Source organism: Canis aureus, chromosome 26 (assembly GCF_053574225.1).
Source record: "Canis aureus isolate CA01 chromosome 26, VMU_Caureus_v.1.0, whole genome shotgun sequence".
NCBI lineage: Eukaryota > Metazoa > Chordata > Mammalia > Carnivora > Canidae > Canis > Canis aureus.
This window is the reverse complement of record NC_135636.1, coordinates 13637607-13650591: the sequence shown is the minus strand read 5'-3', so window position 1 is coordinate 13650591 and position 12985 is coordinate 13637607. Positions and strand designations below refer to the sequence as shown.

General features: G+C 34.2%; 1 protein-coding gene across 4 annotated transcripts in view; it reads left to right on the top strand.

The window, feature by feature from the left end:
- Positions 1-12985, top strand: part of MACROD2 (mono-ADP ribosylhydrolase 2) — a 1919734-nt gene that overhangs the window by 453641 nt on the left and 1453108 nt on the right. For all 4 annotated transcript variants that reach the window (XM_077872168.1, XM_077872167.1, XM_077872166.1 and 1 more), the window contains exon 4: positions 2527-2556. In XM_077872168.1, the coding sequence (XP_077728294.1) occupies positions 2527-2556 (30 nt within the window). The remainder of the gene's footprint in view (positions 1-2526; positions 2557-12985) is intronic.

The following is a 12985-nucleotide window of genomic DNA, read 5'->3' as shown; positions in this document are numbered from 1 at the left end:
TTAAAAATAATAAAAAAATATGAGCACAGAAATTGATAAAATAGGCTTAGATTTCATGAATTCTTTAGAAAAATCATTACCCAGGTTATAGCTATTAGAATTGCTTTGAATATATATATATATATATATATATATATATATACACACACACACACATATATATACACATATATATATATTCACTATATATATAGTGCGTGTGTGTGAATATATTTAGCAGCCTAGATTAAGTCCTATTACATGAATGATAATGCACATGAAATTATCTTAAAAATCTTGACACCTACGTGACTCAGTCAGTTATGCTTCCAACTCTTGATTTCAGTTCAGGTCATGTTGAGGATGGTGAGATGAAGCCCTGTTTCAGGCTCCACACCCAGTGCAGAGCCTGGTTAAAAGTCTCTTCCTCCCTCTCCTCCTCTCTACCCCTGCTCTCTCTCTCTCTCTCACTCTCTCTCTCAAAAAAAAAAAAAAAAAAAAAAAAGATAATATACCATGTAGAATGCCACAGTTTGGTAAAGTAGTTCTACATTGATATTAAAATGTGACCAGATACACTGATCTAGACATGAGCACACATCTGACATATACTGACTTGATGGTTCTCCAGCACTGGGATTCTAGTTCCTATACCTACGCCTACTCATCCACCCACATCTATTGGATAAGTGCTTAGTTAAATAGAGGGACCTTGGGCTATGTTCTCAAAACAGGCAACCTCTACCTTTATTGAGCAAAACATTGGGTGAAAGTAGCTACATTGTGTTATTGTGCTCCTGGCCATAATTTGAGTGAAAAACTACCACTATTGTTATTTTTTCTTGGAAATAACTTTCTTTATGAATGAATATGTGAAAGTTGGAGAAAAACAGTTTCAGGGATCTGGAAAACTTATAGATAGGGAAGTAGTTCTCAAGGAAATATAAAAATAATCAGCAGGAGTGTGAAATGCCATGTGGTTTTATAAATGCATATAGCTAAGATTTTAGAAAATATTTGATTTAGCCAAGAGACATGGGTTGATCATGAAAATTCTGCCATTCACGAAGGAGTATGGGAACCAAAATAGAATTCACAGCATGTTTCCTCTTGTCCCTGCAACAATTTATCACTTCAACAGCTATAAAGATTAATTTGGTGCAGGACATTAAGTCCAGGCTACCATCTATGTAACTAACTATACACTCTCACTGTGAAGTCAGATAGATTTGGGACCTGAGTTGACAGAATGACAGAAGATTTTATGACATCAGGAATGTGTTTTATTTATGATTGATTAATGACATTGCTATCTAGTCCATGTTTGTGGAATAAGTACTGAGAGGAAGGCAAGAGCAGCAATTAGATGACCCTGTCCTTGGAAGGTGATATGAAATAAGATTGATGCTCTAATACTGACATATTGACAAGGCCTTGGTCTTGGCATGTGGTCTTTATGCATTTTCATGATATTCTCTTTAGTGTTATATACATTATCACATATTTAACCTCATGGAACTATGAATATGGGTATTTGTTGCAAAAATGCCTATTGATGGAATTAGTAACAGATTTTTGCTTCTATGGCAATGCATGGTCTGTGGACAGCACACTGAAGTTCAAGTTAAAGATTCCTACTTCTCTTTCCTAAATGATTTCTTTAATGTTTTGGTAGTTCAAGTTACACAAAGAAAGAGATCTTGGATGCCACATTCTTTCTTTATACTGCTGTAGGATTTCTTTTTTTTTATAATAGCATGAGATAATGCCTATTATACATAAGAACTCTATGGAATAAAGCTCAGTGCAGTGTGTATTAACTTTTGTTTTCTGGCTGTTATAATGACAAGATAAACATAGGCATAATGTTTTTACTACTTACATAGAAACCTGCAATGGAACTTCATAAAACTTTGACCTCTTGAAATGAATTCAAATGGAATTATCTTATCTTTTGCTTGTTATTTGGCTTCTAGAAATATGTGTGCTAGAATAATGGATAACTGTATAAGAAATGGCACAACATTATTTTATGAAAATGCTTTTCTTTCCTTCAAATAAAAAGTTAATGCTAAAAGTAATAAATCTGTTACTGGTTAAGGGTTCTTACTGTACAGTGTCTTAGGATAGTTTATTTGATGAGATTTTATTAAAATTATTATTATTATTATGTTACATTGTCCTTTGAAATCATTGAATTGCCTAAATAGCATTATTCTATCTCTACTTGATAAAACAGAGAACATAGAAGATTAATTTCGATACAGAATAGAAAATAAAAGAATCATAATATGTACCTCATTTATTAGAAGGGAGTACATATAAAAATAGTCATTTGAAGAGAAAAAAGTGAATTATTTTAATTTTCATATCATCATAAAGCAGTAATAAATGCTATCTTTATATGAAAGTACATAGTGTGAGTTTGTGTGTATTTATAAGAGACATGATCACCACCAGGTTTTTCTTAGACTATCTGACATATTATCGACATATTATAGTTTCTATATATTATTTAATTGTTTTTGTTTGTTTTGTTTTAAACAGCAAATGCCAGTCTTCTTGGAGGAGGAGGTGGTAAGTCCTGAACATCACTTATTTTAAAATATATTTTTTACTACACCAACCACAAGATATTAAGTAAGTTCTATGATACTTATAAGGAAATTAACTGTAATTATTAAACAAAAAATTATAATCTTCTAGAAAATAATTTATAATAAAAATATATACATTGGTTAGCCTAAATGTAATTTTGAAAGACTTCAAAATATGTGGAACATTGTTTTTCTTCTCATCAAGCTGTATTTCTACCTTTGGCATAAGCTGTAACAGCTCTAAGCTATTGAGACAAACACACATATAGGAAATGATGGAGTCACTTTTGATATAAATTCTAAAACAATGCATTTGGAGACTTGCAGTTTTAGGGTTTTTTTCTATCAGAATGATATTACAAAAGTTATGGCTTTGTAGCATGAGAGCTTGATATATCAGCCACTTAGGAAATTAACATCTGCATTTTGCTTTTTCTCTTAGCTTGTTTAGAGGAGAATAAATGAGATCAAATTGAGATGAAGAGAGTATTTTTTTGATACCAAAATCTTGGAGATGTTTATTATTTTAATTTCTTTATTATTATTATTATTATTATTATTATTATTATTATTATTATTATTTTAATTTCTGGGTTGAAAGATGAAAACTTTCCTATCCCATCTATATCTAATATAGTAGGGGGGGGAATATACAATAGAATACAGTCGCGTTAGACCCAGGTAGACATAAATAGGTTTGTTTTCTCTCTTCCTCTTTCTTTTTTCCCCATTTGCTCCTTCTTTTCATGTATATTGTTGAAGTAAATATAATTGCACTGAGATTTAGGCTTTCAAAAAAAATTCCCTGGCCATCATGAGGAGGTTATTGAGTAAATTTTATTTGGAAACTAAAATCTTAATCATTGTTCATATATAGGAATCAATAGATTTTTAGAAAACAGAATCCTGGAAATAGAAATATAAAAAAATAAATCTAGAAAGTACTCTTCATATTATCACGTTAATGTACATTCTATGGTAGAGTATTTCTTGTTTTCTTCCCTAAAGTACTTTAGAAAATATAAATCGACAGGATTTCTCATTATATTTTTGGGAAGTTAGAAGGGAAAATTTTCCTTCAGAGTTGGGTTCCAGTGAATTTTTATCTCTAGGTCTCTTTTGTAAAGAAAACATTATTAAAATAAATCCCCCACAGTGCTGATATTCTTACAAAACACATTAGTATTTTAACAAATTTGATGAATACTGTTAAATAGGAAAAATCTTTCTCATGTACAAGTAGTCTAGATACAGACTAGAGAGTGGGAGTGGGTTTTTTGTTGTTGTTGTTGTTGTTTTTTTTTTTTTTTTTTTTACTGACCCGACCTGTGGCCCGTGAATGTACCCTAGCTGACCCCTGTGACCGTTCGCAGCATTTTACAGGCCAACCCAGCCCTGGGCCCATGGCTGATGTGGTTCTGTTGAAAATGGTGCACTCTTATAAAGTGGTTTTCCCAGTGCCTGTGTGTGGCCCACGGAGATGGATGGAATGAGCCCCTGTTTCCCATGATCCTGGGGAGCTGCAGGCATGGCTAGCTGGTGGGAGAGTAATTCCATGGTGTCATCAAACATTAAACTCTTACTTTTTTGGTCTTTTTCCCAGAGTGCATAGAACTTAGGGGTCCATGGTAGTAACTGGAGTAAATGGAGCTCTAACCATTATAGATATGGGGGTCAGGAGGAATAAGAAAGTTGGGGGAAGAAAAAATTGGCCCCTAAAAGATGAGTCTGTTTTCTTTAAGCAGCTTTCTCTGAAATCTTACATTATCCTAAAACTTACCAAATGGTCATTTGTAGATGTATGTAATTTCATTCCAGAAGACAATGCATTCATCAAAAAGTACTTGGTGTGTATTTTCTTTTGGCCAGATTATATTTAACTAATACTGATTATTACTTACCTCAATACCTTTCTATTTAAAATGTAATGATCTTAGCTGTTTTACAAAGGAAATAAAAACAACAATATATTTTAATAGTGGAAAATATCACATACACAGGTTGACATGTGCCAAATTTATCTTTTGTTTCAATGAAGCTTAGATAATCACAAACAGAATTTTAAGGAAAAACAATAGTTTTCTTGAATGGGCATGCGGAAGAAGGGGGAAGAACTTGGTACTTCTGGCATATAGCAGATGTGTGTTAGGTCATCTCTATTAAAGGTAGGAGTGACAAGTGGAGTGACGTATTTAAGAAACTTCTTTTTAGTTGAAATCAAGGGCAGGGTCAGAAGATTCTGCAGGTTTTTTAGATCTCACTACCAGAGAGATTGAAACGCTTTCTTTCCTCCCTTCCTTTCTCCCTTCTCTCTCCCTCTTTCTCTTTCACTCTCTCTTGCCCTCTCCTTTCCCTTCCCTTTCTTATTGAAGAACAGTTGACATACAAAGTGGTATTAATTTCAGGTGTACAACATAATGATTCAAAATTTACATATATTATGAAGTGGTCACTATAATAAGTCTAGTTATCATCTATCATCATGCAAGGTTGTTACAATATTATTAACTGTATTCCTTGTTCTGTACATTACATCTCTCTGTGTTATTTATTATATAACTGGAAAGTTGTACCTCTTGATTTCCCTTACTTATTTCATCCATCCTCTTACTCTCCTACCCTCTGGTTCTCTGTATCTATAAGTCTGTTTCTATTTTGTTTTGTTTGCTTATTTGTTATTTTTCAATGATGTTTTGTTTTTTAGATTCCACACATGAGTAAAATCATGGTATTTGTCTTGTCTGACTTATTTTACTTAGCATATTACCTTCTAGGTCCATCCATGGAAAGATTTCATTCTTTAGTATGGATGGGTGCCATTCCATTGTGTGTGTGTGTGTGTGATATACACACTATGTGTGTGTCTGTGTGTGTGTGTGTGTATATATATATATATATATATATACACACATATATATATATATACTTATATTTATATACACACATTTTATTTGGAAACTAAAATCAGATATATATATCTCCTATATTTTTATCCGTTCATCTGTCTCTGGATATTTAGGTTCCTTCTATAGCTTAGCCATTGTAAATAATGCTGTTATGAACATAGGAGTGCTTGGTTTTTTTGAATTAGCATTTTAATTTTCTTCAGATAAATACCTAAAAATGGAATTGCTGGAATTAGGGCTTTGTTCTCTAAGAAGGAAGGGGAGAGTGGGGGTTTTGATAGGCAAGTAGTTCCCTACCATAGTGAAAGGTAGGCTACTGTTCAGAAAGCCTTACCAAGCTGCTTTGTTTCAGTATATGGAAACACAGTTGGTGTATATATGTATATAGAATTAACTCTAGTGATCTGGCCTGTATTTTCCTATGGTTCTTCTAACCTGTGTGAGAAGATACATTATGAATTCTTAGCAGTGTCAAGAAATTCAGAAATAGGCAAACTTAGGTTTCTGTTTACCTGAAGTATATACTTTACTGTCTGCCTCTAGATTGTTGATTTTGCTAAAATGCAGTTTTTGCTATAATTTCTAATTTCCAAATTCTAAAATTAGTGACTTGGCATCATCATAAAGATAAATTGCAAGTATTTAAGATGGCTGTAATTTCTTTCTTTAGGTCATTGATGGGTTTAAATTTATTTATGTACTTCCAGATATGTCAAGATTGCTCTAAAGTACATGTCTGAAATCAAATTTAAGGAACATTTTTATCCTTCTTTGAATGGAATTTTAGTCTTCTGATTCTATGACAAATCTTTTTAATCCTGTCAGTGATATTTGTAAAATAACACTCAATAATTATCCAATAAAGGACAATTGAATTGATGTAATTCTCTTGAATTAATATATCTCCAAAAATCTCTAAAGGGAATAATTTATTGGTTGACTAAACAATTCGATCGAGAAAATAATAATGTTATCTTAGGTACCATTTTTTCAGGCCCTCAGGAAGGCTCCCCCCTCCAATTGTATGTAAATAGTACTTGAAATTTAGACAAAATCAGTGTATATAAAATTGTATTATCTGTAAAATCTTCACATTGTGTTGTTTTTTTCTGAGTGCTTATAAACCAAGAAGAATGGTTTCCTAAAAGGAGATTTAAAAAAAAAAAAAAAAAAAGGTCACTATCATTCTCTCAGTTCTTATTTGAAAGTGAGAGAATCACTTCACACCGGTGTGAATTTTTATCTTTGGGCTAGAGGTCACTTTTTCTAGAAATTTAGTGTCACAGATCAGACTTCATTCATTGTAATAAACACAGGTAATGAGGTTACAGATACCCAATCATTTCAGGTGAAATGGATCATCTCTGTCTTTATTTCCTAGATATATTAAAGGCAGAGTCAAATGCTAATTTCTTACATAAGTATTTGACTGGTCTGTGGTGATTGAATTCTACCTTTCAGGATGACTTTATGTTACCTACGTAATGGTATAATGTCAAAAATACCTTAGGATTTCTGATAAGTTTTTACAAGCTTTCTATCATTGCTACCAATACTACCCTGTATAGCTAGCTGTATAGCCCATTAATATATAAACCAAGTAAAATTTATTTTCTAATTTTGCCATTTTATTAGTAAGGATAGGCTATATTATATGTGGTATCCAATAAGCCTAAAAATCTTAATGGCTTAATAAAATGAGTTTCCTTTGTTGCTCACATCGTAGGTTAAATAGGATTATTGGCTCTCCTACTTATGCTTTCCTATAGGTGGCAATTCAGAGACTCAGGGTGTTATAAACTACACTGATGTGTGGCTGCTAAGAATGTCACAGTATAGGAGGAGAGAGCTAGAGGATCTTGTGAAATATATTTACAGACCAGTTTGGGAATGGCGTATATCACTTTTGTTCATATTTCACTGGTTAGAATTTAGGCAGGTGACAACCACCTCCACACCCCCCATTCAACCTAACCACAAGGAAGACTGGGAAGAATGGATCCTGCAGTTTCCAGGAAGAGGAAATCATATGGTAAATACATAGTAACTTTCTCTGCCACAGTGTTCAAATGAGATCAGTGTTATTCTTCTTCTTATTATTATTATTAAATTAATGGTGAGCAAAATGAGACTTTGGGATATTTAGTGACTTCTTCAATGTTATATAACTTATAAAGGGCAAACATTGAATGAGAAGACAGGGTTCTTGATTTCCACTCTAGAGCTCTTTGCCTTTCCTCTGTGATTTTTAATATATATTTGTTCTTCTGATTTGCTATTTCTGTGCTCAGGTAAATAACTTTATACCAGGAAAAATGAATGAGAGGACAGGAAAACATGTATCTGGGATATGGAGATGTTTTCCTTGGCTTATTTTCACAAGTCTCAGCCTCAATTGATAATTTGAAAGTACATACAATGGCACTGTCTTACAGTATTTGGATTGCTTTGGATTGCTGCCCAGATTCCTGTACTTTTTTTGTGTATTTGAGGTTCAGTCTTAGAATACATTGCATTTTAAATACCTGTTCACTCGTCTGTAATAAGAATGTCTTAAATGCACAAAGTCCTGTGATGTCCTTTTGGAATATATAATAAAAAAAACCAATCTTTGCATCTAGCCTCAAATTATGTGAAGAAGCGGAATTAGAAAGAAAAATCAGAATTAAAGAGTTAAGTCCTTGATTTCTTTTAGATCATTGCATTAAATAGACCAGAACAAAATTTATAATCTCTTACTTTAGATATTTTCCCTCTCATTGTCACAATAATTAACATAAGAACAGTACTTTCTGATACACCAAATAGGACATTATTCATGGAATTTGCTTCCTTTTCCAGTCTGTCAGAGCCTCTTAGTGCTAAACCTTGAAGCACAGTGTTAGACTATTTAAATGCATTTCCTGACAAAGTGGCATTTTATACATATAACTTAGTAGGGCTGCTGTTTTAAACATATGCACACATATATTTGTATCAATACTATAATTTTTAGCTCATCCTTGAGGTGTTTCTGTGGCGGGTTAATCTTAAAACTCTAAGTATAAGCAACTACCACTAAATAGTACGTGAAAGCCATTTTTCTAGAATGAGATATAGCATATTTTATCACCTTTACCATTTCCAAAGGCTTCTTGCTTTCTTTGTGCCCCTTAGATGAATAAGGTTCAGTGGCCTGGGGTTAGTAACTGTTCCTCTGAGGTCTCTTATTTCTTGTTTAGACAGTCTGTACTTGCAGAGAGAACTCCTAATGCTTTTTGTTAAAGTCCACTTATATGTTCATGGAGTTTGTGTGAGATATCAAAATACATGCTTCAAAAGCCCTGAAATCATAAAACTATTTGGTGTTACGCAATAGATTTCATTGGTAAATCTCCATCCACCTATCACCTTCTTCTACATATAAACACATAGATGTGGACATGTTCATTCATTCATTCATTCATTCAACAAACACTGGTTCAGTCACTACTGTGTATTAGTATTAATGATTGATTTGGCAATAAACACACCCTTTCCCTGTAACTAATCATGGTCCCTGTTTCACTGATATAATTCCTCAGGTTCTTTCAAGTGTTTCAGGTATCAGACTCCTTCTTTAAAAAGCAAAACAGATGTGCTGAAAAATAATCTTTTTTACAAAAAAAATCTGATTTGTTTCTAAGAATTCCTAACATGGAAAACAACATATTTCAAGAGCTTGTTGAGTGTGTTTAAGTGGCTGTTTTTCATAAATTACTTTGTAAACATTCAGAGGCAAAGTGGATTGCCTTCTCACCCTCTTTCCACACACCAAAGAGCCTTCCTCTGGCATATATCACTCCATTGCTCAAAAATCCCCACAGAGATTCTGTGTTTCACTCTTGTTGAACCTTGAGATCTGGCCAGGCCTTGAGCATGCTGAGAGGAATGATCAGCATTATCTGCTGCTGATGATCAGCAGAGAGGGACCAAGGCCAGTGAAAGCTGGTTGGTTGTTGGGTTGCCCCTGAAGAGAGGTCATAAAGCATGTCTGACAGTGAGTTAGCCAGCTGGCCTAGGCTCAGTAGGTGGAGGGGTCCCAGCCATGGGCCTGGATGGTGGTAATGATCTCAGTTCTGAGAGAGAGCAGCATGGAAAGAGAAACTCAGGAACCCTGGCCTTGTTGGCCAGTCAGGGACCCAGTCTTAGGATAAGAGTGACAGGAAGGGACATGATACTAAACCATAGAAAATAGGCTTAAATCTTGACTGCCTCAGGGAGGATTGATCCTAGACACTGCAGAATGTTAAGCCTCCTAGAGGTCAGGAGACTAAGAAGTGAGGAAGGAGAGAAGAAGGAGGATACAGGGGCCAGGAGTCAGGCCAGATCTGACAACATTTAGTTATTGCCTTTGTCCCCTCTCCCTCCATCTTCTGTCCCTCTTTTCCTCCCTTCCCTCATTCCCCACCTTTTTTCTTTCCTTTCATTCCCCCCCCCTTTTCAGTCAACAGCATGTCTGATTACCTCTTTTATACTAGTTTTGATGTTGAGATAGCAAAGATTCTTATAAGTAGGTACAGTTAGAGCTAAACATTTTTATTTATACATCATCTTGAGAACTGGAAAGATTCTTAATATGGGAAAAAAATGAAGCAGAAAAGATGAAATCAACATCTTGGAGTGGTTGGGGAAGCCTTTCCAGAAGAGGTCACGCTTGGAGGATGAATATGATTTACCAGGAGGGGAAGGAAAGGACCCACTCAGTTATATTTCCTACTGTGTGATTTAGAAATCATATAGACACCCTGCTCTACTTCAGTTAGCCTCCTAACTCTTCAGTCAGAATATCTGGACCTTGGTTAAACAGTGGATGCCTGACCATCTAGGCATGCCACTTAAAATGGGGTCAACCATGTTAGAACTGAAGAAAGGAGCTCTGATGCTGGTGGTATCGGCAGCAAACCTCTACCAATCAACCTGGGCAAGGTGGTCAACCCCAGCACGGACTCCTCCTTGCCATGCCTTCTCCTCTGATGACCTTACCTGCATCTCAGTCTAGGGACCAGTTCTACAGCTGCTCATACCAGTTGGATTTTGATTATATGATTTTCTCATTCCACATAAGCTTGTCTAGTTCTATTCGTAGGAGTTTGACCCAGCTGTAGTTGCCCTAATCCTGTCTGCCATTTGTCATTAAGCCTTCCAGATGCTTCCTGGTGGAGGAAGGAGAGGAGTGTGAGGTCCAGGTCATATCTGTGCTTGAACTTTTCTATTTTAATGGCCATTACATGGACATGTTTTGTTTATTCCACTTCTAACTTTGAACACCATGATGTCTTTAGTCTAAAGCTAAATTTTAAAGTCATTCTTCCGATTGACTGCATACCTACTCCCCCTTCTAAGTGAAATCGCACCATCTAAAAACCCTGTCAAAGGGGTAGCCCTATGCAGATTAAATGCCTCTTTTCATTCCAGCCATAGCTGATAGAACCTGGAAGGATACATTTCCAATTAGGGAATAAACTGCTTATGTGCCAGTTAATGAGATTTGACGTTCATTTAGAAAAAGGATCAAGGATATACCTTAGGAAAAGTTTTTAAGAAGGTTGGCTTAGCTGTTGAAACTCACACTTGAAAAGCATTGGACAATGAGATTTATGGACAGTAATCTCTTAATATTTTACTTGATATGGGTTTCTCATTGAAAACAATGAATTGATTTTGTAATGCACTTCTAATTTAAAATATTAGGATATGAAAATGGGAGGTTACTTAGAAATAGAAGTGTGAACATTGACACCATAACCTCTATATTATGATTAATTAAAATAAATAATCACTTTTTAGGTTCATAGCTTTGTTTTATTAAAGATAATTGATTCTTTTCTCTGACATAGGCTTTATTTAATTAGCTTGTGGGTGTTTCATAAAACCTTTGTGTGATCCTTGTGTTCAACTTTTAGAAGAAAAATACAGATGATTGCTCACATAAGGGTTTGGCACAATTTTCTGAGATTATGAAGGTGCATAAGCTATACACACTCAATTAAAACCATACTCTGAATTTTGAATTTTGATCTCTTCCCTGGCTAGCCATGTGTGGGATGATGCTTTTGTGATGCTGGGCAGTGGCAGTAAACCTCAGCTCTCAGTCATTCATGTGATCTTGAGGGTAAATAATTGATATGCTTACAACCGTTCTGTACCTATACAACAATTCTGTTTTTTTTCACTTTCAGTAAAGTATTCAACATATTACATGAAGTATTTCAAATCTTTATTATAAAATAGATTTTGTATTAGATGATTTTGTTCAACTGTAGGCTAATATAAGTATTCAGAGCACATTTAAGGTAGGCTAAGCCAACCTATGATGTTTGGTAGTGGGTATATTAAATACTTTTTTGACTTATTACATTTTCAATTTATAATGGATTTATCAGGATGTCACCCAATCATGAGTCAAGGAGGATCTGTTAAGTAAAAACATTTATTCTTAAATTTTCGCAGCTGAAGTTTAGTTTATTTTAAAATCTTAATTGCACTTAAGTTAAAATGATATATCTTATCTTTATTAAATCTTTCATTGATCATGTGAAGAAATAGTCTACATACATTGTGATAGCTGCTTACCCTATTAATAATATTAACCTTTGAGACTTAGAAAATTTTGGATAAAATAGTGGTATCATTGCAGAAGAGATAGCATGGAAAGGGGTTTTTCACACATGTATTGCTGGGGGGAAAGAGATCCAGCAAGATTGAGGAAAGGATTTTAGATTCCAAAAATATGGTAGAGGAAATAAAAAACCTTTTACAACAAACTCACATAAATTATGGGTAAAATATGATAATTTAAGTATTTCAGCTTGCAAGAAGGAATGAGAATCCTTGGATGCTATAAACAAGTGAGTACTGAAAAAACAAAGTGAATCAGACCTATAATATAATCATATCATAGATGCCTTTATGGTAGTACAGATGGTGAGGTCTGAGGATAGTTCTCATTTGTGGATACAAAATAGGACTGTATAAAGTAGGTTAAGGTTTAGATTCTTATCAAAAGCCAAGATCTGTTACATTTGAAAAAAATTCCCCATTGGCTCAAGAAAGTTATAAGAAAGACTCCCCCCACCTAAACAGTAAGTGTCCCAGGCCTGCAACTTCATTGTGTTTAGTATTTAAATTTATATTACTTATGTCTAAGAATCCCAGACCCAAGAAATTAAAATAAAAATTGGTCCTAGGGGTTACTATCAAAGCAAATTTAAAATCACTTTGAAGGTAAATGCCCAACAGAAGTCCACAGGGTATTCCCACAAAAGAAAAAGCCATAGCAAAATGATGTAATTATCAGAAGTTATAAAACACATGAGGAAATTTACAGTGGGGAAGCCTCATAAACTCTACCTCACCCAGGTAATCAAAGTCACAACCAGCAGTGATTAATCACATTGGTAAGATGTACCTTTAATATGATTTAATGAAAATGCAATTTTAATTATTTCATTGTTTCATTTTCATGTTATTTTCCTCTCAACC